Source organism: Ischnura elegans, assembly GCF_921293095.1.
Source record: "Ischnura elegans chromosome 13 unlocalized genomic scaffold, ioIscEleg1.1 SUPER_13_unloc_2, whole genome shotgun sequence".
NCBI lineage: Eukaryota > Metazoa > Arthropoda > Insecta > Odonata > Coenagrionidae > Ischnura > Ischnura elegans.
Window position 1 is genome coordinate 7269729 of NW_025791658.1, and position 26705 is coordinate 7296433.

Consider the following 26705-nt stretch of genomic DNA (forward strand, 5'->3'; position numbering starts at 1 on the left):
GTGGATATGGCGTACAGGGTAACGATCGGGGATGGTTCTGGCATTAAGTAGGCGATAGTCTCCGCACGATCGCCATCCATTGTCCTTCTTTGGTACCATGTGAAGTGGCGATGTCCATTGACTTTTAGATCGTCGAGCGGTACCCTCTTGGATCATGAGCTCGAACTCGGCCTGGGCTGCGCGAAGGCGTTCGGGATCGAGTCGTCGTGGCCTGCTGGAGATAGGTGGTCCCGGGGTCGTCTTAATGAAGTGAACAGTCCTGTGGCGGATCTCACGTGGCGTTCCCTGAGGGCGTAGAATATCAGGAAATTTCTCTAAGATCAAATGAAATGGAGACGATCCTGTAATAGTTTTCACACTTTGTTGTAGAGAGGGAGCGCGGATGCCAGGGCAGGAGAGGCGAGTAACACCATCGATGAGCTGAGAGTTTTTTATGTCAGGCAATAGATGGTAATGTCCTAGGAAGTCGGCTCCGAGGATAGGATCTGCCACGTCAGCGATGACAAAACGCCAAAGAAAATTCCGCCGAAGTCCAAAATTAAGATTGGCAGTGAGAAAACCATAAGTGGCAATAATACTGTCATTAGCTGCTGACAAATTATAACTAGTTTTAGGGCGATTTTCTCGAAGGAGTCTTCGGGGGAAAATAGAGAGATCGGAGCCAGTGTCTATTAAATAACGGCGCTGCGTGTTCCGATCTTTAACAAATAAGCGTTGCGGCGACTTGTTTAGGCAGTCCAACGACGCCGCTACGGATGGCTGCCAGGGGCGTTTGGGGAAAACTCACACGGGGTGGTGCACTTCCTTGCCTTGGTGCCGTAACGTCTATGATACCAGCAAATGTCTTCGGTGGTTGGCCTTGGTTGTTGTGAAGGGGATCTATGCCGAAAGACATTTTCTTTGGGAGGACGACTCCTAAATCTTGATCGCTCGTGGCCTAGCTTTTCAATTTTGGCAGTTAGGGCATTCACTTGTTGAGACAGTTCATCAAGGCGCTTATTTATATCAGTGGTACAGGTACTCACAGTAGCTACTTGTGGGGCAGGGATCACTTCGAAAACCTTATCTGCCAGGTCGGCGATGACATCCAGGGGAAGATTTTGCTGCGTAGCAATTATCGTCTGGATGGTGCTGGGCAGGCGTCCGCTCCATAAGGTCCTTAGAAGGGTGTCCGGTATGGTCTCCGTTCCAACCAAACCACGCATGTAGCGCAGGAACTGCGATGGTTTGCGATCACCTATTTCCGCTTGCGTGAGTAGCTGGCGTATTCGCTCCTCCCGTGATGCAGATATGCGAGAAACTCTGTTTTAAGTTTCTCGAACTTGCCTTCAGCCGGAGGATTTGTAATTATGTCGGTTATTTCAGCCGCGTACCGAGGTTCAAGTTGAGAAATAATAATATTAAATTTGCTAACGTCTGACGTGATACGGTGAAGTGCGAATTGACTTTCCACTTGCGCGATCCAAAGACTTGGATTATCCGACCAAAAGGGCGGAAGGCGAACGACCACGCGATCTACATGAGCGAAGCTTTGTTCTGGAAACGGTTGTTGCTGCTGTATATGAAGTTGCAACTGCTGTTGGAGGGCTTCGCACTGTTGCTGCAGGAGTAGATTTTTTGTGCGGATATCTTCCTCGTCAGTCATCGTGCGCTTCGTCGGGGTCACCAATGTGGTGTGGCTGCCCTCGTCGTTGGTTCAATTTCAAAGGAATAGACTTTTACGAGGTAACGAAACCGCTCGTGGCGAGCGTTTCTTTTATTGCGGAAGACAACTACAATCGATTAGCTCTTTACACCAGGTAGTAGCCTTGACCACCTTTACTGCTAGACGGTAGGCGTAGAACTCCCCGGCTGGTTGCTCCGACCGACCGGCCATCTCCGCTCCACTGGCGGTGGCGTGCGGAACTACCAAACAGCTGACGATCGTATTTTGCGCGTCGTCTGCACCGACTCCACAATCTCACTAATGAAAGCAGTATTTCGAAGTGCAGGTTCTACCTTAAGTTCATGGAGAATAGATTATGTAATGTATTAATCATGCTTAAGTTCCTCATTGTGGAGAATAATAAGTCTATCAGTGGGGCAAATGGGTATTTAAACTTGGTGCACGAAGGGGAAATGTTTACGGCAGATTTTGGGCGGCTTAGGGAGGAGAGGGTTAAAATATATTTATGACAGAGATACCCTCTTTCCTCATACAACTTAGAGATTTGAACAACTGAAGGTGATTCAGCTCGGGTTTTCACTATGCACCAGAATAAAACTTAACAACTCATTGTCCCTGGGTATTTGGCAATCTGGCACAGGAATGTATATTTCAGTCGCTTGGGCTGACCATGTTAACTGTGAAGTGGTATCAATTACATCTCGAATGTACTCCTTAGTCCGCACAGAAGGCTCCAACTTCTCATCAGCAGCCCCATCTCCTTCAATAATCTGCAGAGAAAGTAACAGTGATAAACAACTCATCTCATTAAAAATCAACAAATAAAATATACTCCTAACCTTTATAAAATAATATGTAAAACATATTGTCTCTGCTTCTTTATAAAAAGAGTGTGTTGTCTGCATTTCAGGTATTCAATCACTGAAAAGCTACAGAGACGGCTGAAACAAAATTTGGCAGGAAGATCCTTCATATAACTGAGTTAACATGGTGTCTATTTTAAAATTTCCCAAGGGCCATGGAAGTTGGACCTTCAATGCAAAATATATGATAGCGCTGGAAGAAAAAATGCTGATAGTTCAAAGGTATAAATAATCCCTTGTTAAACATCAAGTATGATGTTGGGCACGATATGGTGGAAGTTCTTAATATTTTTAAAATAAGACATTGCAATATTTCCACTGAGTTTAGCGGAAAACTCAGTGGAAATATTGCAATCCCATACAAAAAAATCTGTGCTGTGGCTGTACTAAAGCTGCACTGTAACTGTGCCAAAAGGGCTGTACTGTGACTCTACTTAAACTGCACTTGAATTGAAACATCGCAGTACAGTTATAGCACGGTCAGAGTGCAGTTGCCATAGCACAGTCACAGTGGAGTTGCCATAGCACAGTGAGAGTACAGTTGCCTTAGCACAGTCATAGTGCAGTTGCCATAGCACAGCCACAGTGCAGCTGCCATAGCACAGTTTTTGCTGTAATACTCTGTCCATGAATCAATAATTGAGTCTTGATGTGGCTATTGCATTCCCTGTATATCTTATTGAAAACAAGAAGCAGAATTAAATCAAGATAGGCCAATTAGCAGAGATATATAGTTCCCTTTTTAGGTGTTTGAAGATTGGTTGCCTGATCCAATCAGAAAACCGCAAAGAGATAACAGTGGCCAAAACAACTACAGTCATTCGAATGTTGACTAGTCTAAGGAAAGATAAACCATATTCCTAACAGACACTCATTGAATTTGTTACGTTCGACTTCCTATGAACAAAGTTTATGGTACTAAAAATATTGCTATCGAAGCCCTTAGGTTCTATGAGAAAAATTGACAAATCCTATTCTGCACATCAATGGGCACTCAACATAAAAACCACCAAAATTTACTTCAGTGCTATTTGTCTAGTTGCCACAAATATGCCCACCTCGATAGTTTTTGTTGATGAAGTTTCAGTACTAACGCCGTGGAGCACAATAAATGACAATAAGATATGAAAATAAAAGAAATTTATTAAATACAAATATACTCATGATTATAAACATAAAAATGAAAGTCTTGTTAAGGCATGGCCGCTCAATTCATTTGCCTCTGGCTTCCTTCCTGAAATTAAAAGGAAAAAACATTACATACTGATATCTAATAAAGTGTTACTTCAAAATTTGACTGTTTAAGTTTGTCTGAATTTAATTTTAGAGAAGTTGAGTACTTACCTCCAGCAGCAGAGTATAAATAAAGATATGTCTTTTTTCAACTCTCTCGTGCTTCGCAAGGAGTAGATTGCGAGTCGTCGAAATCAATCGTGGAAAGTTGATTCATCGCGAACCGCACGGATTTCAGCAAAATCGACGATATCACTTCACCCGCAAGAAAAATTCCCGGCTAAGTAGCTAATTTTGATGTTATTGAAGTAAAGTTCACTTCTTCATGTTCTTAGCGTCGATCTTACATCGACGTATCCATCGTACAGCGTAGAATTCAGAGCACGTAAACAAGTAATGTTACAGCCGGTTCAACACCAATGCTTTAACAAAGATGGCTGAGTACATGGGCGGATCCAGGATTTCTTTCTGGGAGGGGCACAAGCAAGGCCGTATCCAGGATTTTGTTCAGGGGGGGGGCACAAGGATACCTCGTTATACAAAACGAACGAAATCAGAATGGGACCGTATTAAAAATCTGGCATATTTTTAAGGGTCTGGGGGGGGCACGTGCCCCCGTGCCCCCCCCCTGGATCCGCCTATGGCTGAGTATCGACGGAAGTTGTTCTTATGACCATACTTTACCAAAATAATAAGCAAGCTGGAGCTATGCATTGCCGCTGTAATGTCAGCATAAATTTTTATATAATTTACGCATTCATATTCTCATCGAAATGATAGTTGATCGTAATATGAAATAATATAGGAAATACTTTCTCCTGTCAATGACTAGTTTTAGTCCAGCCCTGTCGCAGTGGTTTGAGCCATAGTACAGATCCAGTCATGTTACCCAGCCCAGTCCACTATTAGCCACAGTACACTTCTAGCCATGTTTTCTAGCCCTGTCACAGTCCAGTTTGAGCTATAGTACAGTTCCAGTCCAGTTACCCAACCCAGTCGCAGTCCAGTTTGAGCCATAGTACAGCTCCAGTCATGTTACCCAGCCCAGTCAAAGTGCAGTCTGAGCTCTAGCACAGTTCAAGCACAGTGATCAAGCACTGTTACAGTACAGTTCTTCTCAAATTCTAGCTGCCATAGTACAGTCTAGTACAGAAAAGTGTACTATGACTGTGCTAAACACAGAGTTTAGTCCAGTTACAGTGCAGATTTAGTGCAGTCGCAGCACAGATTTTTTTGTATACAGTTGAATTAACTATAGTGACCAAAAATACCTATAAGATATGGCACGTGCTGTTTCTAGTGGAGAATATTTCAACGAGTAGTCTGGGAGGAATGGTTTATTCCAGATGAATCACTGCAGCAAATCGAATTCTTTAATTGTGTTTCAACTGAAGTACCGTCAAAAGAACTGATGACCTTTGCGAAATATGCTGTCAAAGTTTGCGCTCCAGAGTGGTTTTCAATAAAATTGAAACCGCATTGCACGGAAGGTCCGAAGCATATTTTGACCGTGACACTTCTAGTGAAATACCTATATGGATAGTGACACCATAACCCTTTAATCTATAATTCATGGAAACGCATTTTAGGCTCACCCAGAGAATATGAAGTGCTGGTAATGTCAGCCGATGAACGTAGACAAATTTGTGCAATATATAGCCATATAAAAAACTATTGAAATCGAGGGAAACTGCTTGAGTTCACTTCAAATATTTAATTTGCTGTTAACAATATTTAATTGTTTCTTTTTGAAGTGACGGGCATTTTCAGATTCTTTACATCCAATGAAAATTGATTCTATACTTCGCTATAGGCTACCCGATATAGCGCGCCCGTTAGTATACTCGAGTTCTTTGGGACTGCGTTTCAATTGCAGCTCTCCATTCGTCGCATGGGACGTAAAGTCGTGGTCCAAAAGAGGTTTTAAGGTGGAAGACGTAAGGAAATTCGTGCCATAACAATTTGCATGGCAAAACTATACTGCAGTCCAAAATGTGTTAAATAAAGTTAGAAAGATATACCTGACACACATGATTTTATGACGTGGCAGCGTGGTATGTTGCCACGAACCAGCTGTGTATATCTTGTTTCAATTTCACAAAAGTTAGAAAGTACCTACATATCAGTGGCTACAAAACAAGTAACTGACAGTACCACATGGGTTTCACAGCAGGAACGTCTTCCTAAATAATTAAAAATTTTTGAGGAATATTGAAAACTTCTTTCTCACAGTGTTATCAATAGCATTCTGCATGTAAGCATAACATTTCTACATTCATTACTTTGCTGGCAACTGTGATTTTCTCTTAGGTATCATATCCTCAGTATTTTTTACCTTGTGTGCATGAATGTAAATTTAAATTTTAACTCGTTTAAATTCATTATCAAAGCGTTTTCATTTACCAATCATGTCGTCATCAGGATACCATTTCACTCAGGATTTATTTTGGTAAGATGCTTTTTCCTGTTTTTATTGGTAGATATTATTGCCTGTATGGCAACATGTATTTTACAATTTATGTATTCATGTACATTTTACCATGTATTTATGTATAGATATTTTTGTAAACCTTAGTGTTCGCAGCATACATAAAAGAAAGTTAAATTCTTATTTAGGCACAGGCCGTTAATCATGCTTAACAACCGCTCGGCAACCAAATATGCGCTAAAATTATGTTTCTGACCTCATAGTTGAGTGATTATAAAAAATAATTTTTATGACAGTAGTCAGCGCTAAAGTAATATAATAATATAGGTACAATATTTTTTTTTGTACTTAATCAAGTGAAAAAGATTTCAAATGCTAGTACGAAAATTCGAATGTTAGGCCCGCTATATACCTGTGCCTCTACCGGTGAGAGTCGCCACTAGCAAACCGTTACTCCAAACCAATCCCTGTTTGCCGCATCTTAGATAAAAATATGGACGTTATTGATTGCTGTGTTTGTTCATTCGGCATGGTGTGATTATCTTCGAAGGGATTGTTAATTGCTGCTATTTTTTTTAACTTTTACTGTAATCATTGCAAATTTATTTCGTTCTCGTAAATAATTTAAGTAAATGTAGTTTTCTAGTTGTTTGCTGCGATCTTTGTTAGTGCAGTGTTGATGTTTTCGTTGTCGATTGAATCGGTTTGAAGATAAATAGAATTCTTGAAATTGAAGAATGAGTCGAACCACCGTGATTATCTCGGATTCTTCAGAAATGAATTCAGAGAGTACTCTTTGTAGACTTTGTATCAAGAATAATGACAGTTGTTTCAGCATATTCACTTCAAATGTAACATGCGAAATGCCAGTGAAAGATGTTCTACAGGATTTAGTCGGTTTACAAGTAAGTGGCAAGTTCCATTTATCGATCTTCTGAAAGCTAATTTTCAATATATTCCGTGTTATGGACATAGTTTCCAATATTATTGCGAAATATGTTGAGGCATAGTGTGTTCATTAACATCTCAGGTTGCTTTGGGAGATGGCCTGCCTGGCGTTATATGTCCATTATGTTTGAAAAAGCTCATGGAATTCCGTGATTTCAAAAGGATTTGTTTTGAATCGGATGCAGAACTGAGGAAATGTCCGTCGAGAAATTGCTTCAAGGTAAGCACTTTTAATTTTTATCGCATTTGACATCTGGGGCATGATTATTTCCGGAGAATGATATAATAGTGATTAAGAAGTTAATTATTGGTTGCCTCTACTAGACATAGGAAAATTTTTATGAAAATAACTCAATAGTGTGATTGATCAATCGCTTGATGCCACGAGAAGAGAAATACAGTGAGAGTTATGATTGTGTGAAACTAGTAAATCCGACATTTAAGAAACAGCACTGAGATTGACAGCGATTACAGATAAAAGTTAATAGCCCTTTGTTTGTCTACAATTTTGCGAATTTCCAACACAATCTGCCTGCTTGTGACTCAAAAACCCCGAATTCACTTCCTATTCTGCAGAAAGAATCGGTCAATCGCACTTCGATCACATATTTTTAACACAACGCCTTGGTGTCAATAACTTACCTTTGTAATTAAGGCCTTCCTAAAGCAGCATTACAATATGAATATTCTCCGGCCTGAAAGGCTCTCGGACTAGGTCGACGAAATAGAGAAACAAGTCCAATTTCCAACGATCTGTTTCCCTCTCTGTGAGTCCTCGACGAGGTGCTTTGTAATCTCGCAGTTTTCGTTTCAGTCGCGTCAATTGAAGGAATTTCGCCTTTTGGTACAGTAATGTATTTCCAAATCAATCATTGCTAATAATTAAACCAATGATCTATTCGTAAAGCCAATCTATTACCCAAATTATAGCACCATGCTAAAGTATTCGCTTTGTAAGGTGGAGCATTTTAAAATGAACGCAAAAATTCTTTATCATTTGCTGCTAAATAATTAAGTAGTGGAGTTGTAGATTTTTTGTTTATTGGCTGCCGAGAATGAACACGAAAACGTATTTTTTTCTAGACCCCCTTTTTTATATGTAATTATGGACTGCGGGGATGTAGGTCATTTATTAATAAACGTATATTGCTGATGCTTCTTATGTTTATTTTCCGTTTTCAAGGCTTATTATATGAGAAGGTGAGAGGAACAATAATTTCGAAGGTAATCAAATATTTACATGAAGTTGCAGTGCAAAAAATATCCTAGGAAACATTCGATCTAGTAGCTTTTAACCCTTTCACTCCCAAGCATTTTTCAATGTGCATACCCAAAATTCCCAAGGGTTTTTTTTATGAAATTATTACCTAGTTCTTTTCTTAAAAATTCTCATGGATTTATTTTAGGTTTTATAGACATGGAAAAAATCACATATATGTAAAAATAAATGACGTTTTCAAAAATGTTAATAATCATTATGTATAAATTTTAGTTTTGCATTAATAAATTTATAAAATTAATACTTTAAAATGTTTTTACGAAAAACTTAATTTTATGGCTTATTGATTCATAGTATTTTTTTCATTTTGCTATTATTGAAAATTGAGTTACATTAAAAATTTAGTTTTTGATAGATCTATCTAATTTTTTAAGCATAAACAAAAAAGTTGTTGTCATAAAAATTTAATTGTTTAAATCTGTCACAATCACTTTTGAGCAGTGCCTCAGCCAGTCTTCTGTAAAAAGCAATAAAATATGCATATATTTATATATCTAGGCCTTAAATAATACAAATTATTGCTATTTTAAATTAAAGCTAAAGGAATTGTTTAAATGTTAACATTGCATTTATTTAAACAAATGAATGACTTACATATGCAATGTTATTTCTATAAAAACGAGGGCAAACAAATTATGATGAAAATTATTTCACGGAGGATTTTTCATTATTTGTTCAAGTTGTTAATGGAATAAGTACATAGGTACACTTTTGATTAGTTTCACGTTTAAAATATCACGTAGGAATAAATTTTGCCTTTTGTTCACAATCACTCTTTTAGCACTTATGCTTATGCAAACACTCCCCATGCAAACCCCTGTTGCATCTGACGCACACTGTTCTGGATCTTCTTCTTTGTTCCTTTGTGCTGCAGACACAGCATCTGTATTCTTTTCTCCCACCCAGTTTCCTTATTCCCGGTGAAATACGGCCCCTCACTTCGCACTCTTCCCTGAAATTCAACCACTCAGCTCCTAAGTTTTCAATTATACTAACTGTGTACATAAGTCTTGTCAGAGGCTTTCCAGGTTCTTTGAAATTTTCCTTATATATTATGTAGCTATTCAAAACCATCCTACCAATAATGTTGAACGCTACTTTCTTCCAATATTTTAATGTTTTCCTTTCATCTAAATATACATAGAGCATCATGTCTGAAGAGTCTACACCTCCCATGTACTTGTTATATTCCAAAATTACTTCCGGTTTCACAGTTTTTTTCTCGCGGCCTTGTCTCAATTTTGTCACTTCACTATTCCTTGCAGTCGCCTTACTTGAAAGAAGGATCACAGGTCCTTTTTGAGATTTTTTTTCCCTAAATGCACTGGCTAGAATACAGCCGGAACGGCAAAACATTTTTTCCCCAACGGTGAACTTCTTTTTGAAAAACTCGGGCAGGAATTTTCGGTTTTTTATAACAGTTCCTGTAATATATGTACCCATTTCGTAAAGTTTGTTCACTAAGGGAACTGACATAAAAAAATTGTCCACAAAAACATGGTAGCCTTTGTATAAATAATTGTTCATCTGAAGGAGTTTCAGTACCACTGTATATCCCAGGCCATGTTCCTTCACCTCCATCCTTTCTTCATCATTTGATCTACCTTTGTAGGTAAAGAAACCTAAGCAATAGTTTGATACAGCATCACACAGCATCCAAAATTTGATTCCCCAGCGGTGATGGTGCTTATTTGGCAGGTACTGCAACAAACTTGTACGGTTTTTTGTCCCCACCAGACTTTCATCTACACTCAGAGTTTCGTGAGGGGTATAATGGTATCTAAATACATTATTTGCATGGTCAACAAGGGGTTGATACCTGATGCAAGGGTCATATCTGGGATCGTTACGGGCCGTACATTTTTTAGGGTCAACCAAATGAAAGAATCGCAAAATTTGCTGGAAGCGATTCCGCGGAAACATTTTTCTGAACCAAGGGGTACTCTGAGAAGGCAAAGTCGACCAATATGAAGCTATAGTGGGCTTCCGTATAATTCCCATGTTCAAAATACAGGCTAGGAATCCTTTCATTTCCGCAATTGTAACTGTTTCCCACTTCAGTGGTGGTGATGATCTTCCTGAATGAGAGGTAATGTTTTGTTTTGCATATCTATTTGTTTCAGTGACGAAGAGGTTCAAAAGAAGGTCCGTAAAAAAAAGTCTAAAATAAAGAATTGGTGGCGAGTTAGGTGGCGGGGCTTTCTTGGGTCCACACACTTCTTGGAACTTGAACTTAGTGGGTATTTGTTCTTCATTAGCTTGTACTTCCCTCCATTCTCCGTTGTCACTGTCTTCGTCAGTGTCCAGCTCACCCGAAGACTGAAACGAATGCTGATCTCCATCACTATTGTTTCCCGACTCACTGTCACTTTCGTTGTAGTCTGATTCACTTTGATTGGATGAACTGTCTAAAATTGCCAAAATATCCTTGTCCGTTACGCGTGATGGTCCAGCCATTATTGGTGATTTTTATTTTGAAAAATATCACTCACACCACGAAAAAAGGCACAAGACTTTTATACGCAGATTTCGCTGCAATGATGAACTTATCGCAAATTCAAGTGACTCAATGCACAGAAAACACAACGTGAAGAAAAGTATCCGACCTCTGATACGCGCGAGTTGATGCAAACTAAGCCGTCGGGACCCCGCATGCAAACCATTACATTTGTAACTGATGACGCATTCTCAGAAGTTGCCCACAAAGTAGGTGTCAGCAAAGCAGTGACACAATGAATCACTTATGTAGATAAGGAAGATTAGGATAAAAAACTGTGAAGCCATCACTTTCACGGCAACTATTCGGCGACGTTATCGGCCAGTTGCTGAGGTTCGCTGAAAACATTTTATTCGCGCGCCACGCACGATAATCTTACCCTTAGTGTACTCTTCCTGTAAACAAGAAGTATTGTTTCCTTGTGAATAAAATGTAATAATGTAAGTCAGATAAGACGATCCCTTGAAATGTATGTCGATAGCGAAAAGGGATTTGATTGTAATAAGGAGACGTCGAAATATAATTGCAGCGGGCGGGAGATTAGAGGTTATATAAAATGTTACGTCGTGGAAAGAACGGAGTCATACCCACCAGTGTATTACACGAATAAAGACGAACGTGATGTAGTGAAGTGAATAACAATAAATCACGCGTAAAAGCGTGCCTAAGCTTGTGGAGAACATCATAAGGTCATTATTCAGCCGTGGCGGCAATTTACGAGAGGAAAAAAAGGAGTTCAATAAGCTGTTAGTTTACATAAAAAATTACAGAAAAAGAACATTTCAATTAAATATTTATTAAAATTTATCCTCAATATAACTTATAAACGATAGTTAGCAACAATGACGTACAAATTTTCTAATTTCGCTTAGTTATAAAGTGGCATAAGAATTTCGACAAAATGAGTCAGATTTTACAAAGAGTTATAGAAAGAGCGTCCATTAAAATATCAAAAGTATAAATTAAATTATATAAAAAATACCGAAGGATAGCAAAATATGTATACATTCATTATAAAAATAAATTAAATAATAATATATCATAGTTTATGAGAAATATTGCTCTAAGCAAGCGGCCGATTAATCGGCCGCTTGGGCGTATTGGGTAGGAAGGCCGCGGCCGATATATCGGCCGCTTGGGAGTGAAAGGGTTAAAAGAAATAAAAATTTATTTTTCATATCATTAATGTAAATATGTATTTAGCTTTTTGTTAGAATGTGAAACTTAATTTTTTTATTTGCATTCCAATATTAACTAAAACACACTCAAATTAAAGAGGCGAGGTTAATAGAGCATACATTTTTTGTGTGAGCTACTAACTTTGGCTCTCCAATGAATGCATGTGGAGCCACGACGTGCACAACTAAACGCCTCTCTTTCCATTACATGACACACTTTAATATTTCTGTTTCGTCACAACTACCATTACTTCTACATTTTATTACAAATATCTTGGATATCCGTGAGATGCTACAGGAAATGAAAGAAAGTCAGAGAATGCTAAAATGAATAAAAAAATCCCTTACTCCTAAATTATTAAGTGAAGAGACCTGTAAAGTTTTTGAGTAGTATGCAAAAACCTATAACATTTCATTTGTTTTTTACCTAGCTCCTTTGCGTATAAATTTGAATTAACATATTTTTAAAAAACATTTTGCCTTCTGAAGGGTTATTCTATTAATGGAAGATTGGTGCATGAAATGGAAAAGTGGCCCAGTATTAAAAATAATTTTTATAATGCAAAATATATCCTGTAATATCAAAAAATACATTAGAAAAAAATATATTTTTTTGAAATTTATGTGGTATATTAGTTTTGCAGCTGTTTCATTTATTTGTTGGTTGCCATATTAGGATAATATATTTGTGTCATCTTTGATCAAATTGCTTGCTATACATTTTGCTAATACCATCTATATAACTTCTTGAATTATAATTTTTAGTTTCTTTTGGCGCATAAAAACCATTTTAAAACATTTTTTATGATTTATATTCTGCTTCTTAAGTTTTGGTGTTATTTTTTGGTAAGCTTGGTTTTTATTACTGTTAAGGCAAAAAAGATCAGAAATATTTGTTATTATTAAAAGAGGATTTGTGTTGTGGAATTCTTTTGTTAGGTATTGAGATGTTTGTTGATTAAATATGTATTGCGAGTGTCAATAATGGTCCCAATTGTGAAGTTTCCTTTTTCAAACATTTTAATGAGAGGATAGATGTACAGTATAGCTTACACTTTTTGTATTCAATTCCAACTAAATTTAAATCCAACTGGTTAGGAAAAAGTCATAAATGACCAATTGTTTGACATCCTACTAATTGCAAATTGCTATATTGACATCCTCCCAACTTGGCAATTCTTGTGACTAATTTAGGGTGTAAACATATCAGCCTTTGGTTGTATCAGTTTCACATATTTTACATTAATAATCATTTTCTGAATAAGATCCAAGAGAAAATAATACTTAACCACTACATATATTTTTCATTCTACAGTGCTTATGTTTCAACATTTTGTGAAAACAGGACTGTTATCCTCGTATATGGTTGTTAGCTTTTTTATATCTATACACAAGTCTTCTTAAACTGGAATTGTCCACTGTATCTCACAAAAACCTTTGCTGATAAGTTTCACTTCTGTTGAGGATATTGATGCATTTGACTGTTTTCTTGTACTCCATGATACAGTGCAGTGAAATGCTTCCACTTCAAAACGCAATGTAGACTTTTCATTGTATGAAACTGTATTCAGCCCATTCGGTATCAGCAGAAACTCAGGGCTGAATCATTCCTTGGAAAAAACTTGCAATAAAGTGCACCTTTAATATACTAAAGTGCTCTTTTAACACATTCACTAGGGCTGATGCCGATTGGTGTCATGCCGGTGTTGTTCCCAGAGCTCCCTGACACTACGTGGCATAAACTGAAGAGACAAAAACAGAAGTACTCTGCTCTTCACCAAATTAGAGTGAGTGCAAATTCTTTCCATAGTCCCTCAGTGGGTCTTTTCTGATAATTTCTAAATTAAGCAGCACCCAGAGACAATTCAGTTCTAGAAATAGACATCAAGTACATATAATATCCAATAAGGTCATTTAGTGGTTTGTCAGTTATTGTAGGCTCATTCTCAAAATCAGTGGCACAAATTTTTTTTTAAATTGGCGATTTGCAATCTACTCAGCATTTCTCTGAGGTACTTCTATTAAGATAAGTACACACTAGGTTTATTCTTGTCTATCTTAATTCCTAGATAGAATTTTAAATTTAACAGATCAGTCATCTTAAATATTCCAGTAGTTTCCTTTTCACATGACTTAACTCTTCATCACTACTGCAGCCGATTAGCAAATCATCAGCATGAAGTAGAATATAAACCATAATACGTAGCTACCTCAGTGTAGACAAGCAGACATTTATCGTGCTTTGAGTGAACCAAACCAAGGCTTTGTACTTAATTATCAATGGAACTATTCCATGCCTTGGGGGCTAGCTTTTGTCCTTACAATGGTTCATGGAGTTTGCACACCAAGTTTCCTTTAACAGAAACTCCTGCAGGTGGTTTCATGAATATTTCATTCTTTAAATTCCTTTGCAAAAATGCATTCTCGATATCCATTTGACGTGAAACCAAGGATGTGTGGTTAACCCTTGCACTGCAGGATCATTTGTGATTGTGTCATATGCTGACCGCTGGGAAAACGTTTTTTAAGGTTTGACCATTGCTCGACTGCCTATGGCAATTTCCCAAAAATTTTATAGCTGCCTGGGTGGAGCCGAAATGCCTTTTTCCTCACCCGAGGGTTCGCTAATGCCGCTTTACCTTTTCCTTACTACACACGTATATACACGTGAGGACGCTTCTTGACCCGGGAGACGACGGCCGTATATTTACGTGTGAGATTTTCCTGGCCAGGAGAGCGAGAGCCGTATATATACGTTTTCTAGCTCTCCCCCTTTTAGGACGGTTGTGGGTTTACGTCGTCTTTGTCTCAGAACCCATCACTGCGGGGTTTAGGATTTACCCTCGGAATGCGGGAGCAGGTTCCCGGACCCCCCGTCTTTTATAAACCCTCTTAGCGGTAAGGGACTGCGGTCATACAATTGTTTATCCAGTCAATTTTTGAAATATATATATGCTCATTTCTCAAGAAAAGTAAACCAAGAATTTAATTCTTTGTCTTATGAACAGCATTTACAATTTTTAAATGAAATTCTACGATAAATATTAACTTATATCTTGAGTTATGCATAAACATCAACATGGAAATTGTTGCTGCATTAAATGCATTAATATTGACCTTAGAACTTCGCTTAAAGTTTGACAATACTTGAAAAAAATGAGGAATTCAATTCAAGGTCTGCAATTTACGTGCAAGCAACAATTATCCATATGCTAAATACACATCAGCTACTCAAACTCAAAAAGTTGACCTCAAGCCAATGCCGCAGGTATGTACCTACGTAAAGCCATAAAGGAGGGAGCACAACTACTCTCGAAGTCCAAGATAATGCGGAGTCCCAGCGGCGAGGGGTCGAAAAAGGTTCCGTGAGACCCTTCTTAACAAGTGTCCTCCAGAAATGCTCTGTACCACGAGAAACAAGAGTCTCTTGGGGCAGAGGAAAACTCCGCCATCTCGAAAGGGTTAAGCCTCCCCAGCCATCCCTCAGGGCGTAGGGTGCCTCCAAGCATTTCCTATCTTACTGCCCATTTTGTATCATTTCCTTCCTGCTCCACGCTGTTAATATGGCTATGACAAGTGCCTTAGTGAAGGCCCATTCTTTGGTTAGAAAGAAAGAAGGTTCTGCCTGAATTTTAAGAGTTCATTCCTCGCAAGGCACTCGGGCAGGCTAGAGAGAAGGATATTTATTGGTTCTCTTCTGCATAGGCTGTTAGTTAAAATCATGTATGTACTCCTGCAGCTAAAGGAGTAATCACAGACAGTTACATACAAATTGTAGTTGTTGAAAGTCAAGCAAAAGGGGCATATGTTTCGTCATAATCAAGTCCTTGTCTTTGAGCACATCCCATGATGACTGATCGTGCTTTGTATATTTATTTTTTTCCATTTTCATCTTTGTTCATTTTCAAGAACCATTTTGCATCAATAGGTAGTCTTACTTTGGGCATTTCACATAGTTTCTAAGTTTTATTTTCTCCCAGTAATGATAAATCCTCCTTGTTGGTTTCCTTACGCAGTGGTACATTAGTCTTCTGCTCCACATCTTCAAGTTTGGCTGGTAAATGACTAACATACTATTCAGTTGTTAGGGCATATGCAACTAGGTCTTTATTGTCTATACCTTCTCCATAATCGTCCAAATATCATAGTGCTCTCTTTTTCCTTTTTCGTCTACCTTGTTTATCTGTATTGTTATGATTTCTTGGTAGTTCATGGGCTCTAGCCTGCTATTCTGGATGGAAATACACCGTGCTATTCGTTGATATTACACCTGAAGGTGTAACAATATTGCGTATTGCACCCCAATTGCAATATGGTATTCTGAGCGGGTGTAATCTGTGTTTCAATTATAACGGAAGGTGTAATTCTCAAAATATCTGTAGCACCAGTGCAATTCAGTGTTCTGAATGGTAAATTGCATCTGGTAGGGGTGGAATGATGTTACACCATCCCTTGAAGTTGGCCATTCAGTATTACACCCTGTATAACATGCACATTGTGATGGTGAATTTTTTTTCTGAGATTGAAGTAACCTAATCACGTATTGAAAAAAATGGAATAATATCTAAGAATAAAATGAAATCTACTTTATTTTAATTATACAATCGCAGCATACATTATGAATGTTTAGCTAGTGAATGGAATTGTGTACAAATTAACATTCAAGCTTAAAATGTGGAGCACAAGCTTGGTTCATCAACAGTAAGTAAACAATAACAATGAATGCAAAGAATTACTACAAATAGCTAAAATTTTTAGCAGTGCATTCATATTTACTATGTATAATTTTATTTCAACACTTGGCTTGTGAGGAAAACATTCTCAACGTGGGCACTCAGGTCAATTCTTGAATTTTTTCAAGCTTGTTTGTTAACCTGCTGACTCGCCCAATAAAATAATGGTTAAAGCTTTCAATGCAAATGAATAAAATCATATATTTTGATCAGCTGTTCACTTGTTCAATTGGGAAGTATATATAAATACATGCTTCGAGTTGAAATTCTTATCCCCAATTTTTGCTACCTTCTACAATTAAAACTGGAATTTTAGTAAATTTTAACACTGGCAGTCGCCTAGAATTGCTTGCTTGAAAACAAACTATTTATCAGAACATCAATAAAGTTTCAGAACCAATATGATTCACCACAAACGTTTAATGTAATATCCATGAACAACATAATGCAATATTTATCATGATGTCTTCAATACAAATTGTTGCCTCTATGAAGGGCATTTTACACGGGGCACGGAATTGCACAGGTTAGAGCTTCATTTGGTTATAAAATGGTGTGGAATTGTGCAAATGCATGAAGGAAATTAGAAGAGGAGCTATTTTGCCGTCTCGCATCCACACATTCTCGTATGTGTTCTAGCAATTCACCGCTTCACATGACGTAATTTTGATTGTGCCTTCACACGTACGTCAGATTGCGCAATTCGGTGTACCGTGTAATACGGCCGTAAGCAAGATAATTTTTCACCCAATTGAAATTTAGTTTATTGGTACATCAGAGTATCTATCAGAATTTTCAGTGAGCATATTAAAATCAGCTGATACGATAACATTAATTAGAGGTTAACATTATAGCACTTTCCAGACTATTAGATTCACTTGTGCACAGCTGTTCCATCCATCCTTGAATTAACCATTACCTCCCCATGCTTTAGAGAGTAATAAAATATAAAGCTTTCATAAGAAAGGAAAGCTAGTTCATCCAGTTAGCTATATCCTCACGAGCAACACAAGAAAAGTTGATAGATATTATTTGACATGCAAAAATAAACTGTAATAAGACTTCGAAGCGTAACACAATTACCAAGAACGTCAAACATATGTAACTTTCAATGAACACTTCGTATAGTATCATCTTACGTAGGACAAGTGAACTCATACGGTTAACATGTTCATTATTTCTTCCCAATAAATCCTTATTATTACTATGAAATGATGACCTAACCCACCTGTATGTAGCCACTAGGAAATCTATCCAAAATAACTGCAACAACAAGCTGTTGATTTCCTGAATGAGATTTCCAAAGCGTATATTATGTATAAATGGTTTTAATAGAAATTTTAAATCTAAATAAAGCCATTACTTATGTTTTCCAGTCAAAATTCCGTAGGCTACAGTTAAATGTATAAAATCTTCTCTTTCTCATTGGTTGCGAAAGCTGTTCAGAAAGTTTTTCATATGGGAAGAGGCGGAGCTTCGAAATAGCTTGTGCAAGAAATCGCAGGGTGCTATTCTGAAGAAAATTATAATTAATAAAGTTATTACACCCCTTCCTTCAGAATTCAGGGTCAGTTCAATAATGACCTGTGGGAAAGCACATTCTATTTTTACACCCCTATTTCAGAATAGCAGCCTAGAGTTACTTGTCTCTCTCTAAGTAGATCTTTGTAAAAAAAAAATTAAAAATTTGTCTATGTTTATAAATCTTCCATCTGTGCATAGGGTCATTTCTGATTGGCCATCATCAATCTTGTCATTGTTTCTTTTTCGTGTCGTCTTAATAATTTCCAGAGCCAGTTTCCGTGCATGGCATATTGAGTATCCTGTGTCATAGTTGAAAATTTTGTCTGCCGGCCTTCACGCAATAGCCTTCTTCCTCAACTGGTCCCCGTATCCACTTGATCTGAAAAGAAGTTTTGCACCGTCAAAAACAATATTTTTTGACTGCTGACTCCTGGGGGTGAGTCAGTCTAATGCAATTCTTGTGCTCCTTAATGCAGGCTTTCATGGTCCGACCAATAGTCTCCCCAATACAGACTTCACCGCACTCGCAAGGGTTTAGTTGTACTCCTGGAGTCCTCAGTCCAAGATTGTCCTAGACTCTAATTAATGCACTGATTAGTTTCGAAGGTATCTTATTGTCTCAATTTGATTTCTTTCCCAGAATCCTCGATATGTTCCTTGATATAGTGTTGATGAATGGGAGGCAAGCCCTCACGACTGGTTTCCTTTTTTATCCACTGTCCAACTAAGGACGGCCATGTTTTCGTGATAGGGTTTCTTAAGAGCACGATGGATGTCTCTTTCACATTACCCATTCTGCCAAAATGATTTATGCAGGTGTTTCAATACACTGGGCAGGCTTTCTTCATTGGCTTAGGCATGCTGTACTAAGTTTTTCAGGATCCCTTTTTGTTCGGCTGGATGGTAATGAGTCCGCCCATTCAAATAGAGATCTGTATGAGTGGGTTTGTGGTATTATCAGCCTTTTCAATGTGTGTATAATGTATTCTTTGGGCAGGAAAGTTTTGGGTGAATGCCGCTGTTCCATAAACAGAGGTAAGGTGAGGTGGGGTAAGTGCGACTGCGGGGTAAGTGCGACCCCCCTTCAGGAAAATCGTATTTCCGTTCTCGAAGCAGGTGGCGGTCGTGCAACATATTCTACACATAGTAATGAAACCAGAGCCAACGACTTTGTAATACTTATCCCTTAATTTCTCGTTCCACATGCTTAGGAAATATACCCGTCCGTTCATCTCGTAGACTTAGTTGGTTGTGAGGAGAGGCTACACCGCAGTTCCCTCTGTATCAATGCATCGGAGGTGTTAGGTAAGAACTATATCTTGTTTTCTCTTCTTCATGGATTGGTATTCCTTGCTTTACTTTAAATTTTGGAACTCGGGTCATTATATTTAGTTTAGATGGGGGGTCGCACTTTCCCCGTCGTAACCATCCATTCCTACCTTCAGGGGCAAGTGCGACCCCCTGTCGCACTTACCTCAGTTACCTACGAGGTTGAAGTATGGATTGAATTTTTAGTTTCTGACTAACAATTCTTGCGTTAAACTTTTAGTTTCTGTCTGGCAGTTCTTGCGTTAAACTTTCTTAAATAAATGTTGCAAAACACCGAAGTTTATAAAACTAGGTCTTTTAATTAGAGTCCTCTCATCAACTTTTATTTTGAAGGTTTATCTGATAAAGATAGCTTACTTCAGTTTGTTGATTGATTATGATAGGGCATTGGATATCATGTCTTCTGACGAGGAGGATGTAGACGACATGGTATTAATGCCTGAAACAAGATAGCATGAGTCGAAAAAGCTTAACAAATTCGGTGACTAACATTCACAGTGAAAATTGGATTCTGGCTAGATTTAGCAGCAAAAAGTCAGTTGCTCACTATGTAGGGAAAATTCTGGAGATTAATGAATAAGGTGATGCCGTGGTTTTCTTTTTGAGGATATATTTTGGAACTGAATAAGTTTCACCTGTTCACGGAATGAGGATTCCAGCGAAATACCTAGGGAAGATCTCTTCTTATTCTTCTTCCTAGCGTTTGTCCCGCGCTATTGCAGGGTCCACTGTTCTGCAAAGTCTTCTCCACTTGGCTCGATCCAGGGCTTCTACTGACGTGGCGTTGATGGTCTTCATGTCCGCCTTAATTTTGTCGAGCCAGCGCATCTTTGGTCGTCCTCGTGGTCGGCGTCCTTCAGTACTCAGCCGCATTGCTGTTTTGGCCACGGAGTTCTCATCACTACGCACCACATGCCCACACCACCGTAATCGAGCCTCCCGCATCTTGTCTATGATCGGTGCAACTCCCATTCTTTTCCGAATGTCTTCATTCCTGATGTGATCCAGGCGGGAGATGCCTAGGATCCATCGCAGCATCCTCATTTCCATGACATGCATGGCCTGTTCTTGATTTGCTGTGGCTGGCCAACATTCTGCTCCATATAGGGCCACTGGGCGGACAACGGTCTTGTATACTTTGGCCCTGAATCGTTATGGCATTCGACGGTCGCACAGTACGCCAGTCACTTGGCGCCATTTCAGCCATGTTGCATTAATTCGAGCTCGTGTGTTGGCGGTTGTGCTTCCATCGTTGCTGATGACAGAGCCCAAATATTTAAACTTCTCGACCTTTTCAATGTCCTCGCCGTCGATGCTTATCGTGCCATCGGTTTGAGGTCCACACTCCATGTACTCAGTCTTCTTGGTGTTTAATCGCAACCCATAGTTGTTGAGTCGTACCTTCCATAGTTGAGTTCGCTGCTGTAATTCGGGTCTGGTGGTGCTGGCAAGGAAGACATCATCGGCGAACAGTAGTGACCAAGGATGTGATTCTTGGAGACAGGCCGTAAGTAAGTCCATGCACAGGATGAAAAGGAGCGGAGAGAGGGCCGATCCTTGGTGGACGCCAACAGTGATTGGGAAAGGCGGTGATATTCCTGATGGGTAACGGACGGAGCTGGTGACGTTGGTGTAGAGAAGCTTCACCCATGACACATAGACTTCAGGGACGTCGTGAGATCTGAGGGCATGCCAGATAAGGTCGTGTGGCACGCGATCGAAGGCCTTCTCCAGATCAAGGAAAGACATATGCAATGGCTTGTTCTTCTCTCGGTGCCTCTCCAAGATCAGCCTAGCTGCGTGTATTGCGTCTGTTGAGCCACTCCCCTATACAAATCCACACTGGTTGGGTGTGATGTGAACAATGTGTCTGAGCCTAGCATCAATCACTCTTTCGAATATTTTCATGGCGTGGCATAAAAGCCGGATCGGGCGGTAGTTGGAGCATTCTGCGACGTCGCCTTTACCCTTCCAGATGGGCACAAACACAGGGAAGATTGATGGTTTGAGGCGTTACTGAGTGGAACTTACTCATGATGAATAAAAAATTTAAACTTTGTTTTTCCACAGAATATATTTATAATTACACGACCATGGTTTCGACGCTCCGCGTCATTCTCAAGCGACGAGTACAGTGGTTCAAATTCTTTAAATACCTTACATATAGCCAGAGCGAGTGGATGGGTGACTGTAGGCTTGGGGGGGGGGGGTTTAGGAGGGTGGAAGGAGAGGGGAGGGGATGGGTCTTCCCCTGGTCGTAAAACCAAGGAGGAGTGGGAGGATGGGGAGGTAGGTAGAGCTCAAGGTGCGTATAATAGGAGGTGGTCTCAGCTGAAAGTGGGGGAGGAAGCGCGTGACGTCACGAAGTTCCACATTGCCTTTCACTTCCTCAGAGCACTCAGAGTTCCTAGGGTTCCTTGCATCGTGGCTCAGCCGTGGAAGCAATTTGCGGCTACAATGTACTTTGAATTGAAATCTTTGGGTAACTGGAATATGAGGTTGAAGTAACTTCATAATAATTGAGAATATTTCTTTAGACAGGTAAGTATTGTTTTGTTAAAGATAAATTCACTGCCCTTCTGAGGATCCTTTATAACAATTTCTTTCTTTTACAGAAATAGTCATCACTTCATCCTGATTCGTATTATACCTATTTGAACGTGTCCGTGAGGAATGTGTATATATGAATATGTATATAAGTAGTCCACAAAGATTGTTATCAATGTAGTACCTAAGGTCATTGTTCTGTCCGCCGGTAAGTTTGGCTTTTCCATTAATTCAATGCCATTCTGAAATCCTGTTTTTAATTTTGTTTCTTTCCAGAAATGTCAATTGTTTCGGCCTACCTAGAGAATTATTATGTTTTGTTAGTGATTGAAGGATATCTAGTTAACATTCCGTTATGGTTTTATTTGGATTCATTCAGTTTTTATATCTTCATGGTGAGAAACATTAAGTTGTGGATATGATTGGAAATGTCTCGTGAATGTGAAATTCATCTACCTATTCTGCTGTTTGGTAAGTTGCCAGGTTTTATACCTTATTATTTTCAGTAGTCATAAAAAATACAATGGTCATGATTGAGAAATTTATTAGTTTTTTATGATTGTAGTTATTAAATTTAATTATAAATGCAGATATTTTGGTAAATATCGAAATCTTTTTGTCGAGGAAAAATGGTTGTTGTGTAATGGTTATATCATATTATTATGTTTTATAGTTTCATTTTGCTGTTATTATTGTATATTGCTAATACTGCAAATTGAAAGTGCTCAATCATTGTCTTCTTGTAGTAAAAACCTTGAAAGATGAATTAGAAACTTGAGTGATAGCATGTTTCATAGAGATCCAAAGGTTTTAGAATGTATGATGATTGATGATACTGACCATTTAATGTATATATCACTCTGATGATATTCATTGAAATTATTAAATTCTTTGTTTTTTTTGTCTAATCAAGCTCAGCAATTAATACACATATTCAATTACAGGTTCAGCTATTCCAGCAACAATTAATGGAATATGCGTGGCGGCTTTCATCTCCTATTCATGGTTCTCTCACTAATTTGAAACTTTTTCAATAGAATTGTTCCATCATTTGTACTTAAGATTTGTTTTTAAGTTGCTTACTTTGCATTGATTGTATAAATAATATTAAGTATCTATTAACTAATATGATATCTTATAGTTTCAATGGCGTTCTTATATCATTCTGAAAATGTAACATTTGACATGTGTGTACATTATATAAGTTTGAAAAATGTGAATCGTTTTCCTTTTTAATACCTATGTCTGTGATTCCATTTGATGCAGCTGTTATCCATGCTGTAACTCTCATAAAAAGCACATGTACTGCATGTTAGGTTGTGGTTTTCGTAGTTGTTCTTGTCTTATTTTGGGGAGTGATAATATTTCTGATTAGTCAGCCCTTAAAATTGACCAGATTCGTGCTCGATTCTGTTCATTGCACTACCTTAATGGAAGTTTACTTGGAAATTATGTGCGGAATACCTTCGATCATGTTTCTCAGCTTATATTTTACTTTCCTATGAAGCTCAAATTATTCCATAGTAAGCATTGCTACTTTGTGGGCATGAGATTAATACTAGTACTTTCAGATATGATTTACCATGCTAATATATAAGTTCCATACCCGGAAAAACGTCCTGTAAAAGCATCAAAACTTGTCTAAGGCACGCTTATAGTTTTCCCTTAATTACTTTTTTGTGGCGAATTAACTACTGCTGGTGCTGACTTAGCTCAGATTACGGTCTTCAATTAACAGAGGATATTTATTTTTAGCCAAAATAATAGTTGTGACACATATTTTCATTACATGTAAATGTTTTATCTTGATATCAATAGAATTCCATTTACAATTTTGGAGTGGCTACGAATCTGCAGTCCTGGTTTTCAGTTTAAATTTTAAAGCTAAAAATACTTAAATAAAATACGTGTTTAACTATTTTTTTACGGTAGCTTATTCCTCTTATGAGTTTATAATTTCAAACAGCATGATACATTGCGATATTTTATGGATGAAACTATAGGATGTAGAATACGATAATTCTGCTTACTTTGCTAGTCTTATGATGCGATTGAAAAGGAAACAGGGACATTCCGGAAGAGTAAACAGCGTAATCTGATGGCTAATAACGATATTTTTATTGTAACTCATAAGAATTTGATGCGGAAAAGCGATATCACGACCCGGTTCCTGCTTGTTATTCCCTGGCATACGTCTACGTTGGGAACTTCGTGACGTCACGCCCGCACGGAGTTTCAGCTGAGACCACCTCCTATTATACGCACCTTGGGTAGAGCTGATGCATGCAAGCTGACTAACTGTAGTGAAAGGTGGGCAAAAGAGGGAGGGGTAGGGGAGAGCGGGAAGAATGCAAAAGGCCATTAGCAGAATGCAAGTTTTCCCCAGTAGCGTCAGCGGAGGTGATGGTGACGGTTGATGGATAGGGGGAGGGGAAGGGAAACCCATAATGTGTGAGGTATGGGGTTAATGGAGGAGGGAGAGGTTGAGGAGAGGAGAGCAGGAAACATAGAGGAGGTCATTAACAATATCACAATTTGTTTTCACAGATTTTAAAATTTCCACTTGTTCAAGAGCGTCCAGCCTAGGGCCTTTATCTTCACGATGCAAAATTTCTAAAGAAAAATCACTGCTGTGGCCTGTGTCTAGCAAGTGTTTTGCAAAGTTAGAGTTTGTATTATTATGCTTAAAACAGGCTAAGTGCTCTTTCAATCTTTCCTTGAATTTACGGCCAGTTTGTCCAATATACACAGCGGAACATTCACACTTAAGTCTGTAAACACCACTCTTTTCCAATTCTGGGATCACATCCTTGGATCTGGAGAAAAAACTCCTTAAATTGTAGCTGTTATAAAACGCAGGTCTGATGTCGTTCCTTGGGAGAGACTTGGTGGTAAGGAGGGACAAATTTCCTAAGTAAAGAAATTTCCTCCATTTATGTGCACTATCCCTTGGTGGAGTCCCGTAGATGGTTTTTATCGCAATTTTTTGTATTTTTACCCGATAAAGTTTATCAATTAATTCACTTTTATAACCATTATTGATGGCAATTCTTTTTATTATGTTAAGCTCTTTTTCAATGTTAAAGGCGACATTGGAATCGTTAGCAGGCGGTGGAGCATGGCATGGAAGGATTTTCAAAGATTCCCGAAAATTTAATTTTTCTATTTTCAGGAAAGACTGCTACACGGACCAGGTTATCCATGCGACATCCCGACATCATTTTTCGCAAAAACTGTCGGCCTTCCATGCCATGCTACAAAAAATTGCGATAAAAACCATCTACGGGACTCCACCAAGGGATAGTGCACATAAATGGAGGAAATTTCTTTACTTAGGAAATTTGTCCCTCCTTACCACCAAGTCTCTCCCAAGGAACGACATCAGACCTGCGTTTTATAACAGCTACAATTTAAGGAGTTTTTTCTCCAGATCCAAGGATGTGATCCCAGAATTGGAAAAGAGTGGTGTTTACAGACTTAAGTGTGAATGTTCCGCTGTGTATATTGGACAAACTGGCCGTAAATTCAAAGAAAAGATTGAAAGAGCACTTAGCCTGTTTTAAGCATAATAATACAAACTCTAACTTTGCAAAACACTTGCTAGACACAGGCCACAGCAGTGATTTTTCTTTAGAAATTTTGCATCGTGAAGATAAAGGCCCTAGGCTGGACGCTCTTGAACAAGTGGAAATTTTAAAATCTGTGAAAACAAATTGTGATATTGTTAATGACCTCCTCTATGTTTCCTGCTCTCCTCTCCTCAAACTCTCCCTCCTCCATTAACCCCATACCTCACACATTATGGGTTTCCCTTCCCCTCCCCCTATCCATCAACCGTCACCATCACCTCCGCTGACGCTACTGGGGAAAACTTGCATTCTGCTAATGGCCTTTTGCATTCTTCCCGCTCTCCCCTTCCCCTCCCTCTTTTGCCCACCTTTCACCACAGTTAGTCAGCTTGCATGCATCAGCTCTACCTACCTCCCCTCTCCTTCCACCCTCCTAAACCCCCCCCCAAGCCTACAGTCACCCATCCACTCGCTCTGGCTATATGTAAGGTATTTCAAGAATTTGAACCACTGTACTTGTCGCTTGAGAATGACGCGGAGCGTCGAAACCATGGTCGTGTAATTATAAATATATTCTGTGGAAAAACAAAGTTTAAATTTTTTATTCATCACAGGGAAGATGTTGTAAAAATATTACCGAAGCCCTCTGTCGGTTGAGGAAAGTTAACGTTTTGCCTATCTTTCTTGGGGTAAAACTTAAAATAAACAAATAAATATTCAATGTTCAATTGGTTGAAGACCATGAGTTTTTCTTCATTTTGCTTTTTTATATTAACAACGTAAATTACATTAGAGAAGAAATTCTTTGTTCATTACAATGTAGTTTGTATTCAGATTTGTTGTCATGTGCAAGATTTATAATTTTTTTATATTTTTTATTATTTATTTAGCTTTTATGCACACTAGATATT

At 38.5% G+C, this 26705-nt stretch overlaps 2 protein-coding genes across 5 annotated transcripts in view; both read left to right on the forward strand.

Annotated features, from left to right (window-relative positions):
• LOC124172630 (transcription factor A, mitochondrial-like) overlaps window positions 1–2720 on the forward strand; it is a 42850-nt gene extending 40130 nt beyond the window's left edge. Inside the window, exon 6 of the mRNA XM_046552078.1 lies at window positions 2577–2720. The gene's annotated coding sequence lies outside the window, so the exon portion shown is untranslated. The remainder of the gene's footprint in view (window positions 1–2576) is intronic.
• A 3808-nt stretch (window positions 2721–6528) lies between these two features.
• LOC124172700 (zinc finger protein OZF-like) overlaps window positions 6529–26705 on the forward strand; it is a 42083-nt gene continuing 21906 nt past the window's right edge. For 2 of the 4 annotated variants that reach the window (XM_046552164.1, XM_046552165.1), the window contains exons 1-2: window positions 6529–7095; window positions 7221–7358. In XM_046552164.1, the coding sequence (XP_046408120.1) occupies window positions 6928–7095; window positions 7221–7358 (306 nt within the window). In that variant the 5' untranslated portion in view covers window positions 6529–6927. The remainder of the gene's footprint in view (window positions 7096–7220; window positions 7359–26705) is intronic. The other 2 variants (XM_046552162.1, XM_046552161.1) reach the window with 2 other exon arrangements.